The following is a 19015-nucleotide window of genomic DNA, read 5'->3' as shown; positions in this document are numbered from 1 at the left end:
TCTAGGAAGGGGGACTGCCAGAAGGGTATTTAGCACATTGGGGGGCTGGATGCTATGAGCCACCCGTGCCGTAGCTTAAACCCGCACCATCGTCGCGAGCGATATCATCCCAATTGCTCGGCTCGATCTCGACCACGGGCACGGCCTCTTGGCCAGTCCCTTCGATTGAGACGGCGCGCTGGATGTGCAGGCTGAAGTTTCGGTACAAGCCAAAGTGCACCACGAAAGAAGATGAAGCCGCCACCCGCGCCACTGTCGCCGCAATGAACCGGCTTCACTACCGCCGGCTTGAGGACTTCGGGCGTGGCCGAATCGTTGTCGATACAGGCCGCTATTGGATGTCGCACCGGGCTTTATACCTTGTGGCGGCATTCGTGGCGTACACTCTGGCGGGAAGAAAGCAAGAAGGTTGCATCAGCACGCAATCCTGCTTCCTAGATCGACCAGAGAGTTTCCAACCATCATAACTGTACATGATGGATGTAACACGCGACATGCTTAACACACGGCAGGCTCAACACGCCACCCACTAGGTTTGAAGTGAGATACGTAGTGTATCATAAATGTGTTCCGCACCCTGAGCTTCCCCTCTTCCACTGATGTTGGTGCAATAAAAGGGATGGGCCCTAAGGTATGCCGAAGTGAGGATTTCGTCTCTTTTGATGGGCTCAAATTGGGTTATTTGGAATACATAAGATCGAGGCACTCCTGTTCAATCCTTTCTCCTTGATTATCTGGCTGCACCTCGGAATACCTGTTTACGGGGCTTTACAACTACAAGGATACTTAATATCGTAAGTCATCATACCATTTCCAATCGTTGCGCTCTCGTGTCTGAACTTTACCCCTTTTTGCATATTTGGTATCTCTCACCTCCACTTGCCTATCTATCAGCTTTCACCTGGTGGGACACGAAAGGTAGGGAACTCTTATTCATTAATCCTTGTAAACCAAATTTCTCTACTCATTTCATGTCAGGGACCCATACTCGGCATACAAAGACCCAGATGAGTCGTCATTGGAACGATCATCTTCTATGTGACTCTTTGTCTCCGTGTCGAAACTTTGGAGTGTCGAGCCCTTGTATCCCCTGAAAAGAATGCAAGATGAACAACTCTTCCCCTTTTATTTGTCCACCCGTACTCGTGTTGTTCTCAGGTAACAGCAGGCCCTGCATCCTTGCGGTCTTGCTTAGGTCATTAGTAGTATCACGTAGTGCGATTTGATTAGTTGTTGCGGTCTGGCAGATTGTTTGGAGAAGTTCGACGACTCGATGCAGTAGCGTACCGACCCGATTGAGACAACGGTGGCGTGCTGCCGGATCGCCGTCGTCTAGCGCGATCCTCTGCCATGCGGGCCACCAGCCGCCTGCCGAAGTCGCCGAAGAATCGGGGCGATCTGTCATAACGAAGACGATACGTACCACCGCCGTTCTCCGTCTCCTCTTGGCCAACAATAGTGGTGGTGTCATCCGTGGCAGAGCGGCCGCTTCGCGAATCACCCATCATATCCTTACCACCGTCATGGGAGTCGTGGCGGCGATCTTGAGGGCGACTGTGCTGGCGAGAATTGCTGCTGCTGCTGCTCTTGCTGCGCTTCGGGGCAGTGCTGCTGCGGACCGAGCTGTCTTCATGGCTGGTGTTACTCGACGTGGAGCTGAGGTGATGCGCTAGGCCGCTGGCGGCCACCGAAAGCCGGCGCATTACATATCTGCTGCCGGTATCTCTACCCCTTTCCTGCTCCCCGTCCGAGCTGTCTAGGCTCCAGCGGTTGATGGTAGGGGGCAGCAGGGGATTGTTGGTTGCATTAGGTAATATGTACACGGGACCAATGGATGGGCTGCTGGAAGTGGATGGACTGTGGACAGCTACAGTAGGAGATGGAACGGGAGAAGAGCGAGTAGTACGAGTGCTTCCATGGGTATTGCCGTTACTGCTGCCAGGAGGCGTACTAGGGGAAGCATTGCGGTATGCCTGTGGAAGTATTGCTCGCTGCGAGAGCGGAAGAGGTGGAGGCCTATCTTCTAGTCGTACATACTCCCCAATGCCTTTTTGCTGGGAAGTCGACGGTTGGCTTGGGATCGGGGCAGCAGTTTCGGTGGTAGTGTCGGCGGGGCTTGTGGGATTAATACCGAAGTATCGCCCGTGGCGCCGATCGGACCCGTATGCGTGTCTCATGTATAATAGCTCAAGTCTCCTGTCATCATCCTCTGTTGGGCTTGTGGGCTCCGAAACTGCATCGTCAATCTTCAGTTGCGGCTTTGGTGAGTGATTCGACTTCAATTAGAAGCCCGGTAACGGATCTTGTCATTTAAGTAGTTGAAGAACCGTTTGACAAGAAGCTACAAACGATCCGTTTCGTGTTGTTTCCTTTTGTCTCAAACACCAAGTGCCGCCGTGTCCAATAGATCTTCTCGGATACTGACCTTGTTTTCTCTAATGGTCTTACAAATCGTTTGCCTATATAACAGATGTCTCAGTTGTAAGTGCGCATATCCTTTCTACCTTAGCTGGTTGAGTCTCCTGGCCTAGGAACATACCACCTCCAGGATGGGAATGTATGTCTGAGTTTTGCCGTTTGTGCCATGGGACACTGATTCGTTTGTTGAACTGCAGCTCTATTGTCTTAATCTAGTTTTATCGTGCTTATAACTGTTAGGTGTACTTAATAACGCGTTAATAGAAGTCGAGGTTAGTTTAATACTAACACGCATCTGTAAATTATATTTTCTTTAAAGGGTTTAAAATGCTTCACTAGCGCCATTTTCAATGCTTTTTAAAAGGTTTAGACGTGATTTTATCAAGCTGTTTTATTAGCTTTTAAGCTTACGCCTCGGTAGGCTTCAAGATTTCCGAGGGTAGCTCTAAAGATAGACCGATAAAATTGCTCCTTATTTAAATCTACTAAGTTAATAAAATTAATTTAAAAGTAGAGTAATAAGTATAATTCTTTTTTAATTATAAATTAATGTATTTTATAAGTGAATTAAATATATAAATAAATTAAACACTTTCGTTATATTTTATTTTAATAACCTTTATATTTAATTTCCTCTATAATATAATATAGTCGATATTTAAAAAGAGAAGTAAATACTTTCAACTTTTTAAGCGCTTTAAAATAACCTAAAATTAAGTCTCCGACGTATAGCTTTAATATATAAATTCCTTTAAGCTAGCTGACGGTGCTACGGTCACTTTATATAAAGGCGACCCTTAAATTTAAATAGCCTTTAATAGTACTATATATAAATTAGTATATAAACTAGTTAGCTTTTAATTTATAATTAATTAAATAATATTATTTTCTTCCTTTTCTTTTTATTTTTTCGATAGGCCGTAAACTTAACGAGTTAATATTATAACGCGCGATTTAAGATATTATAAATAGTTTATTAATAAAATAAGCCGCTAAGAAATGTAATATCCCTAAAATAATTCTAAGGGCTCGGATTCACGGCCGTAAAGCTATAAAATAACGGAATAAGTCTTTCTAAGCTTTAATAATAGCGGAAGAGTTTTAGATCGTAACTTAGTGCTTTATGTAATATAATTTAAGCTGTTTACCGGCGTACGTTATTTTTCGAATATTCGCTTAATAGATTTTTTAAACTAACGGGATTAATATAATACTCGGTAAGTATTAGATTAAAAGATTTATTACTCGCTATTTATTTATTAGTACTATTTTTTTTAAAAGGATAGATTTTTTAAAGCTTAACGTAACTTCCGTAAAAAAAATTATTAATTTTTTTGAGCGGTTTAATAATTTTATTTTAAAATCGATCCCTTTAGAGTTTCGGTTTAATATCGACGAGATCCGTAATTAGCTCGGTTATAAAATAAATATAATAATTATTAAACTTATTAAAATAAAAAGAATATTAGTTATAAACTCTTTTAACCGAGAATGGGTTTTTATAATCGAATATAATAACGCTTTAAGCTAAGCCTTACCTTCTCTTATTATATTTAAGGATTAATAGGTCTAGTAGTAATGGTTTTCGAAAGAGGAGGACTCGCTAACAAATACTATAAAGGATTAAGGTTTTACGGTATCCCTTAAAGGCTGGATTAATAAGGAGCTAGTTTTAGTATAGTTAAATAAATTCTTGATCCTTTATATAAAGCTTAAAAACGAGGACTAGTGGCGGCTTATTATCTTAGATAACCACGTTAGCCACGTAAATAAAGATTTTATTATAACGTGCTTAAAATATAAAATATAGTTTCTCTTCCTCTTAGTACACTCGTCGTACTTATTATAACCTTTAAATTTTAATTTTTTTAATATATTAAAGGATATTTACTATTAAAAAGTAATCCTATACTATATAAGGTTTAATAATATAAATATTAATAAGAGGAATTTCTTTCGATATTACGAACTAATTAAAAGGTTTACTTTTCTGCCGTATATAATAATTAATAGCTAGGCCGTAATTAATATATCCCTTCGCGATATTAATAAGCCCTTTAATAATTAAAATTAGAGGATAAAAAACTAAATAAAGGCAGGATTATTTAAGCCTCCCCCCGACGTTTTTAATAAATAATTCTCTTTTATAGCGTTATTAATACTTACGATTAGCCGTTAAATTAAAGAGTTAACGGATACGCTTAGTAGTAATACTATTTTCGATAGCGCGACGCGCCGGGTTTTATTCCGGAAGTTTTAAAAGAGTTTAAATATTTTAAACGGCTAAATCAGCTAATTAGAGTACAGAAAAGTTACTTTTAAAAAGTAATTCAAAAAAAGAAAGAGGTTAAAAGAGGAAAAAAGTAATAGTTAGCCTTAATTAGAAGTTTACGCGTATACGAGATACTATAGTAATTAAAAGGGAAATAAATAGCGTTATATCGAAACCCTAAACTATTACTCTTTTATCGTCGGCACCGGAAGCCGTTATAATTAAATCTAATTTTAAATTTAAGATTAAGAATATTATAGAAGCGTTTCGAGATTAAAACGATGTTTTTAAAATTTTATATTAATTTTTAATTAAATTATTCGTATTATTATTATATAATATTATTATTAATTTTTAAGGTCGCCGTTATATGAGGTGACCGTAGTATCGTTAGCTAGCTTATATAACCTTTCGTAACCGACGGCTCGGTTTCTTTATAAAACGCGAAATCTCTACGAAATCTCAGAAATTAACGAATTTAAAAAAAAGGGTAATTATAAGGTATATAATTAATTTAAATCCGCGATCGTTTCTTTTTTAATTTAATAATATAAAAGATATAACGAATCGATTATTTCGTTAACGCGACGCGAGACGCGTCAGTATTAATTAAACTTCGAACTTTATACGATAATAATTAAACCTTAGAATACGTTTTAATTAAAGAATCGATTATTAAAGAGTCCTTTATAAAGATCTCGACGCGTATCGCGCTTAGTTTACCCTCGTACGAAATATAATTAATAAATATAGGATTTAAAAAGAGGATATTTATAACTTTAACGAAACCGGCTTTTTTATAAGCTAAATCTTATTTAAAATAATCTTTATAACCTTTAATTAATATAAGAGGCCTAAAGTAATTTAATAAAAGAATCGAGAATAGGTTATAATTATTTAAAGCGTCGGATTATATAGTTACGTTATCCCTCCGTATATTATATTTACCGGGAAAACGTACCTCTTTTTTTAATATTATTAGAATAGCAGGAACTAAGGTTTTTTATACTACTTTAAAGAAAGTGCCACGTACCTACGCGTACGAACCCCTTTTCTATTTTATAAAGAGGGGTATATAATACCCCTTATAGCTCGTATAAAAAATAGATATAAATAATAAAATATAATGATATAACCTCGATTAAATTCGAAATTAATACGTATATATAAAAGCTGATTTAATATTAATTAATAGTTACCCGTGGCGATTATAGATTAATACGAGTGAAGAGACGGTTTTACGCCCTTATCGATGTAAGGGCGACCGTGCTAAAGAGCCCCGAGAATTTCCGCCCGTTAAAGATTTAGAAAAAGAGCCGAACTAAATTAACCGTATGAAGAGGAACCCCTTTTTTTAAGTATATATTATAAAAAAGAGACTAAGTTTTAAATTATACGCGAAACTAGTTAAATTATATATAATTATATATTTAAAAAACTTTATTATATAATTTATAAAACGATAACCTTTATTAAAATAGAATTAATTACGGTTAACGAATCGAGACCGAGCCCGGACGTACCGAACTTAAATAAACCGACGACCTTAGACCTCGAACTATTTATATACGAAAAGGTTTTTTAAAATATCGGGATTTTTTTAATAATTTAAAAAAAAACGTTAACCTCGTTTTTTAAAAACTCGAACTTTTAAACGTATTTTAAAAAAAAATAATACTTAAACTATTTACGATATACTTTATACGATACTTTTTAAAATATTATATATTAAAAATAAAAATAAATTTTTATTAAAAAACGTTTAATATAAAGTTCGAAAAATAAATCGAATATTATTTCGATTAAGTTAATTATATATTTTAAAAAAAACGGAATTAATATACCGGTAAACGAATCTTTAAAAAATAAGCTCGTAAATTTAATATTACCGGCCGCTCTTACTTATTAACGGAACTAATTAATAAAACCGACTTCGAAAACTCGAAAAAAAGATATTCTATATTCTTTTTAAGAATAGATAGTCGAATAACCGCCGCTTAAGCGAGAGATACCCGGTATCCGTACGGAATAATCGTCCGCGACATTACGGGATACTTTAAGCCCGACGTATAACCCTAGATTTATAAGTACTTAAGCGTTGTAAAATATCGTCCTTTTTTTTTTAATCTCCGGTACCGCTAAACTAAACTATATAATTATTTAATTTAGCGTATATTATAAAATACGATATCTTTCTAAGCCGAGCTATTTATAATAATAAAATCGATTAAAATAAGGTCGTTACTTTTTCGAAAATATATAAAAAAAAAAGAACTATATTAATAAATTATACGATATCTTGTACGATAAAGTATAAATATTTATTAAAATATATCGACGGCTAGATATATTAAAGGATTAATATTATACGATTTTTTTTTAATATTTTATTTTAATTATATCGAACTTAAAAAAAATTAAAATAAGATATACCACTTTATAAACTCGTATTTTAATATAATAATAAACTATATAAAATATTTTATAAATTAAATAATAACTTTTTTTATATAAGTAAAAAATAAAAACGTTAAAAAATAATTTTTCGAAGTTTTAAAAATTTTATTAAATAAGTTCTAACTCGTATAACGAGCCCTCGAAAAAGGATTCGAAAGAGATATCGCTCTCTATACCTTAATCGTACGAGCCTATCGAGGAGTTCCGGAGCTTACACCGGCCCTTTTTAATTAAAAGCTAATATATAAAGCGTTATTTTCGAACCTTCGCGTATTGCTAAATATAGTAGCGGACTAGAGGCTATCGGAATAATATTTAACGAAGGAACTATATCGAGACTCGATTATAAATACGTACTTAATTAAGAAACGGTTTATAAATAATTCTACGAAAAAAAACCGATTAATTTATAATAATAAATTATTATATAATAACGAATTATTAAAATAAAATAAGAATTAGCGACCTATAAATATATTCCGACCTAAGCTATCGTATAAAAATCGGTAATTCGAATAAAAAACCTATCGAATTTATTATAAATAAGGCTATTAATTAATAAATTACTTAATTAAAAAACGAACCCGTATAATAATTTAATACTTTTAAACGTATAATAATATTAGATAAGAACTCTTTACTTAAGACGAATATAAGGATTTCGTCCGAAACTAAGAAAGGAAAAAAAAGAGCTAAAAAACGACGAAGAGGAGTACGATTACCTTAATCTAAAAGACGCACGATAAAGGATTACTTACTTAATAGACGCCGCGTTTTATTACTAGCTTATTAATAAAGATATTTATTCTCCGAAAGTTATCGTATAAGCCGACTAATTTAACCTTAATAACCCGTATAGCTAAACTTATTAAAGCGAGCTTTAAAATACAGGCGCCGCCTTACTTTTAATAATTAAAAAGCTTTAAATAAAGGCCTATATACGAGAAAACCTAGACGTATAAATCGATTAAATCTTAAGGAGCGCCGAAATTAAGTTTAGAAGCTTAAAACTTATCTCGTTAATTAAAATAATTAATATACGAAACCGATTAAAAATAATTAAATATTATATTTTAAATATTATAACCCTTTTTTTATTTTTATTATATAACGTTAACCGGTTTAAAACGTATTATAATAATATTTTTAATTTTATTATATAAAAGGACGGCGAAATACTCTTTATAATTAAGAAATAGGGATATTCGTTCTTTAATACCGGCTATACGGAAATAACGTTATATTTTATTAAAAAATAGTTTTAATACCTTTATCGACGGTTTAAATACCCTCGTAAAGAGAAGCTCTATACGTTTTTAAAGAACACCGGCTATAATAACGTCGACCCTATTATTTTTAAAGAGATTTAAAAGTTTTAATCTTAATATTAATTATATAATCTAGCGTTATAAAACTTTAAATTCTCGTTATACAATAAATACGACTTTAATTACGAAATTATTATAAACCTTATTTATATTAATAAATAAGATATACTTTATATAATCGATTTACATACGTCTTTTTAAGCGGCTAGATTCTTATATTTATTTAATATATAAAATATTTAAAGTACTTTTTATAAATATTAAATATACGTTTATTAAGAACCTTTTAATTATATTTCGTACGATTTAGGCACGTAATTTTAAAAAAAAAATCGAAACTATATATAAATAATAAGAATTATTTATAAATAAATACTTATTAAAATATATTAAATAATAAATAAAATCGAATAAATATACGTTTCGTTACGTAAAACCTTTAATATTTTATAAAAGGATTTTAATTATTAAATAAATATCGAGATAATAATTTAAATAGTTATTAAAGCTTTAAATAATACGGCTAGCCCCGACGGCTTAATACCTACTTTATTTATATTCGGAATATACCTTCGTATCGACGGGGACTTATTACCGTTACCGGAGATCTAAGCACGCGGAGAAGCCGTATAGAAGGTAATAAAGATGCTCTAGAAGATACGTACGGATATCGATATTTACTAAGCTTTAAATACCTAAAACGGACCGGCTATTTATAATACCTTAATATTCCCGCTCTGAAGTAAAGTTTTAATTTAACGAAAAAGAAAAAGATAAACCGGACTATATAAAATAGCAGTTATCGAAAACTGTACGATCCGGGTAAATACCCCGGACGGCCCGAAAGCCTTTCGAGTAACCTAAATCAAGCCGTATTACTAGGAAGAGGCCAGAGAACCGCATAACGAGCCGGATATATAACCAGATCCGGAATAGCCGGTAAATACCTTAAATATTAAACCGATAGCCGAGGAAATTACGGTAGCTCTTATATAACGTGGCCGGGAACGATTTAAAAAATATTTACTCCGGAACGCTTTAACCGCCGTATTTTTTATTTAAAAAAAATAAAAGAATTACGATTTAATAATTAAATTTTAATAAAATAGCGTTATTATTTCGTTTAAATATTTATTTTAAAAGTTTGAAGCGGAAAAAATTAATAATCTCGTTATACGAAAAGTTTTCGAACTTATTTAATTTAACCTGGGTAAATATACCAGTTAAAGAATTTTTAAAACACGGCTCGTACGAAAAATTAAGGGTAAAATTACGAAGCTATATAAGAATTTTAAACTCGTAATATAAAATTACGGAGATATAAAAAAAGAGGCTATTTTAACTTAGTTTTTAATAATTTAAAAAATAAGCTAAAAACTTTTACTAGTTTTTAAACTAATATACCTTATAAGCGAGCTACCTATATAAATAAGCTACGCACTTTTTATTATTAAGCCTCATAAGTTATAAATTAATTCGATTATAACGTTTAAAATTAATTAAATATATTAATAATCATTATTTTTAAAGGTTTTTATATTATTTTAATAAGTATGCGTAATATGCCCGGGCTCTCCGTAAATTCTATAGCGTTATAAACGTGTCTTAAACATCCTCGTATAAGGTAGTTAACGGTGCTACGGTTACCCTATATAACGGCGACCTTAAAAATTAATAACAATATTATATAATAATAATACGAATAATTTAATTAAAAGTTAATATAAAATCTTAAAAATACCGTTTTAGTCTCGAAACGCTTTTATAATACTCTTAATTTTAGATTTAGAGTTAGATTTAATTATAACGGCTTTCGCGCCGATGATAAAGGAGTGATAGCCTAGGGTTCCGATATAACGCTATTTATTTCCTTTTTAATTATTATAATATCTCGTATACGCGTAAACTTTTAATTAAGGTTAGGTATTTTTTTTTTTTTTTTTACTTCTTTCTTTTTTTTAAATTACTTTTTAAAACTAACTTCTCGTGTTCTAATTAGCCGATCTAGCCGTTGAAAATATTTAGACTTTTTTAGAGCTTTTAGAATAAAACCCGGCGCGTCGCGTTATTGAAAATAATATTATTATTATTAAGCGTATCCGTTAATTCTTTAATTTAGCGGCTAATTATAAGTATTAATAACGCTGTAAAGGAGAATTATTTATCGAAAACGTTGGGGGGAGGCTTAAATAGTTCTATTTTTGCTTAGTTTTTTATTTTCCGGTTCCGGCTATTAAAGGGCTTAGTAATATCGCGAGGGAATATATTAGTTACGGCTTAGCCGCTAGTTATTATATATAGTTAAAAGGTAAATTTTTTAATTAGTTCGTAATATTAAAAAAAAGTTTTTTTTATTTATATTTATATTATTAAACCCTATATAATATAGGGTTATTTTTTAATAGTAGGTATTTTTTAATATATTAAAAGGATTAAGATCTAGGGGTTATAATAGGTATAACGAGTATGCCGGAAAAAAGAGAAATTATATCTTATATTTTAAGTACGTTATAATAAAGTCCTTATTTACGTAGTTAGCGTAGCTATTTAAAATAATAAGCTATTATTAGTCCTCGTTTTTAAGCTTTATATAAGGGATAAAGACTTTATTTAATTATATTAAGGCTAGCTCTTTATTAGTTTAGCTTTTAAGAGATACTGTAAAGACTTAATCCTTTATAATATTTATTAACGAGTCCTTTTTTTTAAAAAATTATTATTACTAGACCTATTAACTTTTAAATATAATAAGAGGAGGTAAAGCTTAGCTTAAAACGTTATTATATTTAACCGTAGAAGCTTATTTTCGGTTAAAAGAGTTTATAATTAATATTTTTTTTATTTTAATAAGTTTAATAATTATTATATTTATTTTATAGCCGAGTTAATTACCGATCTCGTTAACGTTAAACCGAAACTCTAAAGGGATCGATTTTAAAATAAAATTATTAAGCCGATCGAAAAACTCGATAATTCTTTTTATAAAAGTTACGTTAAGCCTTAAGAAATTTATCCTCTTAAAAAAAATAATACCGATAAATAAATAATAAGTAATAAATCTTTTAACCTAGTGCTTACCGAGTATTATATTAATCCCGTTAATTTAAAAAATCCGTTAAGCGAATATCCGGAAAATAACATACGCCGGTGAGCAGCCTAAATTATATTACGCAAAGTACTAAGTCACCATCTAAGACTTTTCCGCTGTTATTAAGGCCTGGAAGGACTTATTCCGTTATTTTATAATTTTACGGCCGTAAATCCGAGCTCTTAGAGTTATTTTAGAGATATTATACTTCTCGGCGGCTTATTTTATTAACGAGCTATTTATAACATTTTAAATCGCGCGTTATAATACTAACTCGTTAAGTTTACGGCCTATTAAAAAGAGGGGAAAAAAAGGAAGATAATGGTATTATTTAATTAATTATAAATGAAAAGCTAACTAGTTTATATACTAATTTAAATGTGGTATTATCAAGGGCTATTTAAATTTAAGGGTCGCCGTTACATAGGGTGACCGTAGCACCGTCAGCTGGCTTATATACGAAGTGATCTTTTATCTTGTAGCCGTTTTTTTTATACGGCGGTGCCGGCTAAGTATTTTATTTACTTTTTAAAGTATCGCGTTCTTATTTTTTAAAAAAGTAACTCGGTATATAACTTACGTTATAACCTTTTTAATTTAATTAAAACTAATTAAAATAAACGTTAAAGAGTTATTTTTATATCGTATAATACGGTTTTAAATATATTCGATTCAAGATTAAGCCTTAATTAAGTTATTTAAAGTTTTTAATTCTTAAAGAATAAATAGGCTAAAAAATTTCCCCGGAGGTATTAAAGTATGTAGCTTTATATTTAATTATAAAATAATATATATTAAATTATACGAAACGAGTCCTATTTTTTAAAAACCTTTTTATATATTCGAAATAATAAAAATCGCTTAGAACGCTTTTAAAAACGTTAATAAAAAGTCCTCTTTAAAGATATAAGTAATATACGCCCGTATAAAACCTTTAATTTCTTTTTTATACACTTTTTTTAATATATTAAAACAGCCGATATTAAGAGGCTAGAGCTTATATAATAAATAAGAAATTATATAAAATATAATAATCGAGTTCTTTTCGTAATAAGGCTTAAAAGCTATCGAGTAATAGCTTTCGTAGCCGTTTAAGATTAAGAAGCGATAACGACCTTTCGTATAAGACTTAATATATTAATTAAAATATCGAATCTAGTCCTCGCCTCTTTTATTCGTAATTTAGTTATTTTTAATAACTGCGATTACTTAATCCTTCGGTAATAGGTTATTTTTATATTAAGAAGAGAAGTACGTTTTTTTAATACAGATTATATACGGAGGGATAGCGTCACCGTTTAATTCGACGCCTTGAATAATTATAACTTATTCCAAGTTCTTTTATTATATTACTTTAGGCTTTCCGTGTCGATCGAAAGTAGTTACGATTATTTCGAACGAGATTTAGCCTATAAAAAACCCGCTTTCGTCGAAGTTATATATGTCCTCCTTTTATATCCTATATTTATTAATTATATTTTATATAATAATAAATTACGCGTAATACGCGTTAAAACCTTTAAAAAAAACTTTTTAATAATTAATTCTTCGGTTAAAACGCGTTTAGAGGTCTAGTTATCGTTATATAAAATTAAAAGCTTAATTAACGTCGACGCGTCCCGCGTTACGTAAACTAAATAATCGATTCGCTATATCTTTTATATTACTTAATTAAGGAAAAAACGATCGAATATTTAGATTAATAATATATTAAATAATTAATTCCTCTTTAAAATTAAAAAGCTTTCGAGAATTTATAGAGATTTCGGATCGTGATCGAATCCCGCGTCGTCGGCTACGTAATATCGATTCTAAGATTTAATATTTCGAAAAAACGTTATTTTAAATCGTATTACCTTTATATAAATTAATAAAGTCGAGACTTTATTAATTAAAAACGTATTATAATTACTATATATATTAAATAAGCTTTCGTACGTATATATAAATAAATTCCGAGTTTAATCGAAGTTATATTATTATATTATATTATTTATATCTATTTCTAGTGCTAATTACGAGGGGTATTATATACCCTTTTTAATAAAATAAAAAAGGGTTCGTACGCGCAGGTACGTAATACTTTTTTTAAAGTAATATAAAAAACCTTAATTCTTATTATTTTAATATTAGCAGTTTTTTATGCTACATGCCCAGGCATGGCATGAGGCCACAAGGATGTGCGACGCTTCTAGAGAGAGTGGAACGGTAGGGCCTGGGTTGTTTGCTAATTAATGGCCTGGGCAATGGTGGCAGTGGCGGACCAATTGTCCAATGACGATGGGCTAGAGCACCTTATCGTCAGACACCAAGACCCAGGGTGGGCAACCAGTTCACACATGTTTGCTTGCTGGAGCCAGTGGTCACGCAAGGGATGTCAGTTGTGGAAATAATGCCGGTCCCGAATATTGGCAACCCGGTATTGGAATTCGATTAGCGAGTGTCTAAATAGATTGGGTGCGTAACTAGTTTGGAAGCGTTATGCGAATGAGTGTCCCTTTTGTATGATTTCAAAAGATCGTGAAGTTTCAACACGTAACCACGACGACATCCATCGTGCTGATACCGTCATGTGCAAAACGCCACGGCTCAAGCCGCCGCCTGCGCATGGAGTCGGCAAAACCCGCCCTTGGCCGCGACCTTCCTCTGCAGCTCCGCCATCCTCTTCTGGTCGCCCGTGGGGTCCCGGGAGTCGCCGCCGAGGTCCCAGCCGAGGAAGCCGTTGGTGTAGTTGGGCGCGAAGCCCGGCGCCAGGACGCCGAGGCGCTTCCCGTAGGCCGTGACCTTGGCCCAGTCGCGCGCGACGTTCTGGAGGTCGGCCGAGAAGTAGGCGTAGCTGCGCTCGAAGATCTTGCGGTTGAGGTCCGTGCCCATGACGGGCTTGCAGTCGACGTACTCGGCCCAGGCCGCGGCCGGGTCCGCCAGCACGAAGTCGGTCGCGCGCTTGGCGGCGCGCAGGAAGGCGCGGACCTGGTCCGGGTGTCGCTCGAGGAAGGCATCGTTGCCGATGTACAGGATGGAGCAGAAGCAGCAGCAGCCCAGCTCGGCCAGCTCGTCGATGCGCAGCATCTGCACGTCGGACTTGGTCCGCCCTTGCGCCGCGAGCCATTCCTCGAGCTCCACCATCTGCACGTTCTCGAGGCCGATGCCGGCGTCGATCTTGCCCTGGATGATGGCCCGCGACACGTTCATGCCGCAGCGCACGGCCGTGTAGTCTGTTGGCTGCATGCCGTAGATCGACGTCAGCTCGTCTATCTGGATCTTGCCGAACTCGCCGACGTAGCCGATGCGCTTGCCCTTCAGGGTGCGGAAGTCGGGCGTGATGCCGGACTCCTTGAGGTAGACGACGCCGGTGAAGGGCTCGTCCAGAAGACTTCCGATGGACTGCACCGGGAAGCCACGGGCCTTGGCCTATGATAGAGCCACGTTAGATTGCGTCACACAGAGGATTCATGTCCCAGTGGGGGCAACTAACAGCCAGAGTGTGGATCATGGCCTTGAATCCAAGATCAGCCTTGCCAGAGCCAATGATCTCAGTGACATCCTAGAGCTACTGTCAGCAATTGCATACCCAAGTGAGCATATGAACTGCTTACACTCGGGTCATTGGGCTCGAGGAGGGCGACCTTGATGCCTTCGTCCTTGAAGTAGCCCTTGGCCTGAGCCAAGTACAGCGGGGCATGGTATGGCGTCGCGTGCCTGTCGCAAGTCAGCCACGATTTCTATACACTGCTATCAATTCAGTCCTAACCAGTTGGTCAAGAAGGTGATCTTATCAGTCGACATGATGGAAGATCAAGCAAGATGCTGGACGAGTCAGTGCCATCGTCACCAAATGGACAAAAGGGGGGAGGATGTCAAAGAAGCATGTCCTTTCGCTGGTATTACCCAGATCAAGTTCACCGGTATTTCTCAGATTGACCTAATTTACCATGAAGCCAATGCCCTTCTGTCGGATTTAAAGCATCTCCGACGAAGGACAGGAGCAACATGGAGAAGCAGGTCAAACACCCGGCTGCGTTCTTTTGCATAGTTACCTTGATCAAAGACTCTCCCATCATGACATGACTCCATGGCTCTCCATGTTGTTCATACCGAAAGAGTTGACGGTATTGATGTGTTTGAGTGTAATCGAGTCCGTCGAATGTGATGAGGTATGGGTGAATGAGAATTCAGGAGTCACGTTGAAGAAGAGGGGGATGAGGGGGAGATTTATGCTCAAACCTGTGCCAGCCAATATTTGACGTACTACTCACAGATGAGGGGTAATGAGGTCGCTCGTCGTAAGCGAGGGCTGGACTGCCCTCCTTGAATGGGCCGTTGTCCTTACCCTATGCAGAGCTATGTCATGATAGACAAGCAAATGCAGGCTATTCGGAATTACCTCTGACGATCCCGAAAGTCAAATAACCTGCTGGGCCAGCCCCATTGCTACCCCTTCCTTCTAGGCCAGCTGCGGACCACCTATTCGTATATGGAGCGTTCGCGCGAAGTGTCGTCGCGGGTGGATCCTGAATCCCTCCGCTAGCACAGGCCCGATTTTTAGCTGCATTTCGGATGTCGCTAACGGGCCTACTTACTGTCCATAGCGACGATAGCCGTTACCTTTCAAAGCCATACCGGTGCTGTATGACGGCGTTCTACTACATTGCCGTAGCATACAGAGCACGGCGGAGTTGCGGGGAGATTCGGCCGAAAGAATGGCCCTGGGCCCCTTTTCCCAGGGGTCTGCCCACCATCGCTACGTTTTCCATCTTTTAAAGCGCCGATATTCGGGGGCTAGCCATGATGCTACTGTAACTGAACTTAATATCAGCAGTTTACCCAGTGATGTGCTGTTTACGGACAGACTGCGTGATTGTGGCTTCTAAAAAGGACGACTACATTGAACAATTGTTCATGCAAATGCAGATGGCCTTCAGTTCGAATCGGAAGAGATGAGTTCAATTTGAGCTGCAGGGAAAAGGAACAAGCAAACCAAACTTCATATCCTGGGTTATTAGGTGCAACTTAGAACTTACAGCTTAATATATATTCCAATGAAACAGAAGCCCCAGCATCTCACAGCCTAACCCGACCCCCCCGTAACTCCTCCAGATCCTTCTGCCGAAACGACACATACGACTCAGACCCCGGAGGCAACCAGAACATAGGGTCCGGCTCCTTGTCCTGGGCCTCGGCGTTCTTCGCCATGACCTCCAGGTCCACCCCTCCGTCCGCAGCGCCTCCTTGCGCAGCTTCATGTTGCCCGTGTACTCGAGCTCCTTGACGACGCGGACGAACAGCGGCACCGCGTAGCCGGGCAGCCGCGCGCGACAGTGCGCCGCCAGGGCCTTCCAGTCCACGTCGCCCGCGCCGCCGCCGTCGCGCACCACGACCGCGGCGCACCCGGCGCGCCCGTCCATGCGGGGCACCAGCACGCCGTAGACGTTGGTCTCGGCGATCTGCGGGAACTCGCCGACCATGTCGCTGACCTCGTTGGTCGACACGTTCTCCGAGTGCCAGCGGAAGGTGTCACCGAGCCGGTCGACGAAGTACAGCCGGCCCTCCGAGTCGAGGCGCATCAGGTCGCCCGAGCGGAACCACATGTCGCCCTTCTTAAAGACGTCCTTGACGTACCGCTTCTTCGTCGCCTCCGGGTTGTTGTAGTACGGACTCGCGCTGGAGGGGTTCTTAGGGTTGGCCCAGTAGAGCATCTCGCCGGCCTCGCCGAGCTTGGCCCGAATGGCGAATCCGTCGGGGCCGCGCACGAGGTCCTGGGTCTCCGGGTCGATGAGGGCACGGGTCTCAAACCCGTAGTTCTTGAGGTGCCACACGGGGCCCCGCACCCCGATGGCGTTGCGCGAGAAGTCGCCGCGGTTGGCGTTGGAGGTGAAGGCCGGCCCGTCGCTTGCCGCGTAAAGCTCGTTGATGCACTCGATGCCGAACCGCTCCCGGAACGCCTCCCAGACATCGGGCCGCATGCCATTGCCCCACGCCATGCGCACCTTGTGACCCTTGTCCAGCGGGCCGGGAGGAGCGTTGACCAGATACCGGCACAACTCGCCGACGTACTGTATGTGCGTCGCGTTGGACTCGTGAACCTCGGGCCAGAAGGTGCGGTGCGAGAACTTTCGGGACAAGACGATGGTGGCCCCGCGGGCGATGCAGGTGAGGATGCACAGTCCGTAGCCGGCCGCGTGGTAGAGAGGCAGACAGGTGTACATGCGATCGCCAGGGCCGAGGCTGATGTGGTTCGTAAATGAACCGTTGGAAACGATTACCTGTTGGAATCGTGTAGTGGCCACGGCTTTCGGTAGGCCGGTAGTTCCAGAGGTGTACAGAAGCGCGGCTAGATCGGTGAAGTTGAGCTTCTGCCGCCGCGAGCGAGGAATCGGGCCAGTATCGGGGAGGCTCTCTAACTTGTTGCGGTCGAAACGCACTACTTGACAACTCGATTGGGCCAGTTCCTCCTCGACGGGGTCTACCAGGTGCTGGACGTGGTTCTCGGTCAGGATGTATCGCGCGGACGCGATCTTGGCACAGTGCACAAGGGCCTTCCCAGTGAGATTGCAGTTGAGAAGAGCGGTAGCTGCACCGATGCCATTCAAGGCGAACATGAGTATCAGATACTCGGGGGAGTTGCCGCTGTCAATAGCAACGAACTCGCCGCGCTGTACGCCGAGATCATTGATGAGCCAGTTGCCAACAGGCTGCAGGGCTGCGAAGAATTGGGCATAGGTCCAGGTGCGGCCCTCGAACATCAGGAATAGTTCGTCAGACCTGGACGAATTGGCGTGGTCTTCCAGCGTGTCGAATACGGTCAATCTGTCGGCCCACTGCTTGCGTTTCAAGAGGAGCTGAAGATTCAGCAGCCGCCAGTACGGGTTGGGGTTCCATAGGTCCTGGCGAAGGTGGTATTTGCCATCGAGATAAGCAGCAACAGCAGCTGTGCCTAGGGCGGCGCCTGCTCCGGTCACTGTTGGCAGTATCTCAATCAGTACTTAAGGGAACTGGGACGTCGTAGTTGTCTTAGAGTCCTAGCAAACTTACTTACAGTTCATAGTTGCCACGGTGGCGTCAATGTTTCAGAATGTGCCGAAGAGAGAGACAGGGTCCAACTGCAATTGCAGATATGATGGAAAGGAATGGGAGTTGAGAATGGTAGAAGACATGACACTCTGGTAGAGCTCGTACCACCTCTTCGCGAATTGAGTCTTGGTATGGCCAGTGCAACCCCGATTGCATCGATTTCCTTGACATCCGAGGCACGATGCTACCATGCCCAGCGTCCCTCGGTCGCTTTTATTGGAGGGGCGGTTATGCCCCCCGCATGCCCGCAATCCCAAAGTGGTGAGCATTGCGCCGTAAGAGCTTCGAGTGTGCACCAAGTCTGTACCTGTCGAATAAGCTTTTTGCTAAAGAAATAAGACTTCGTCATCGGTGGCCCCATGTCTGCAACTGCCGCGAAGG

The 19015-nt window shown here is 38.4% G+C and overlaps 4 protein-coding genes across 4 annotated transcripts; 1 reads left to right on the top strand and 3 right to left on the bottom strand.

The window, feature by feature from the left end:
* Positions 1–52: 52 nt before the first annotated feature.
* On the bottom strand, positions 53–372 carry PG994_014064 (uncharacterized protein; the record flags this gene model as incomplete). The annotated part of the gene is given in 2 exon segments (XM_066865473.1): positions 53–252; positions 270–372. 2 exon segments carry the CDS (start codon positions 370–372, stop codon positions 53–55), a joined length of 303 nt encoding a protein of 100 aa, XP_066708602.1.
* Positions 373–1099: 727 nt separating this feature from the next.
* PG994_014063 (uncharacterized protein) lies at positions 1100–1673 on the top strand (the record flags this gene model as incomplete). Its single annotated transcript, XM_066865472.1, has 2 exons — positions 1100–1158; positions 1283–1673. The coding sequence occupies 2 exons, from the start codon at positions 1100–1102 to the stop codon at positions 1671–1673; spliced, it is 450 nt and encodes a 149-aa protein (XP_066708601.1).
* Positions 1674–14152: 12479 nt separating this feature from the next.
* PG994_014062 (glycylpeptide N-tetradecanoyltransferase) lies at positions 14153–15349 on the bottom strand (the record flags this gene model as incomplete). The annotated part of the gene is made up of 4 exons (XM_066865471.1): positions 14153–14974; positions 15039–15107; positions 15160–15262; positions 15315–15349. The coding sequence occupies 4 exons, from the start codon at positions 15347–15349 to the stop codon at positions 14153–14155; spliced, it is 1029 nt and encodes a 342-aa protein (XP_066708600.1).
* A 790-nt stretch (positions 15350–16139) lies between these two features.
* PG994_014061 (uncharacterized protein) lies at positions 16140–18606 on the bottom strand (the record flags this gene model as incomplete). The annotated part of the gene is made up of 3 exons (XM_066865470.1): positions 16140–16206; positions 16760–18521; positions 18600–18606. 3 exons carry the CDS (start codon positions 18604–18606, stop codon positions 16140–16142), a joined length of 1836 nt encoding a protein of 611 aa, XP_066708599.1.
* Between the last annotated feature and the right edge of the window lie 409 nt (positions 18607–19015).

This window comes from Apiospora phragmitis (assembly GCF_038363925.1).
Source record: "Apiospora phragmitis strain CBS 135458 chromosome Unknown utg000013l:1.0-2965645.0:1.0-2969333.0, whole genome shotgun sequence".
In the NCBI taxonomy this organism is placed as follows: domain Eukaryota; kingdom Fungi; phylum Ascomycota; class Sordariomycetes; order Amphisphaeriales; family Apiosporaceae; genus Apiospora; species Apiospora phragmitis.
This window is presented reverse-complemented; position numbering and strand designations above follow the sequence as displayed.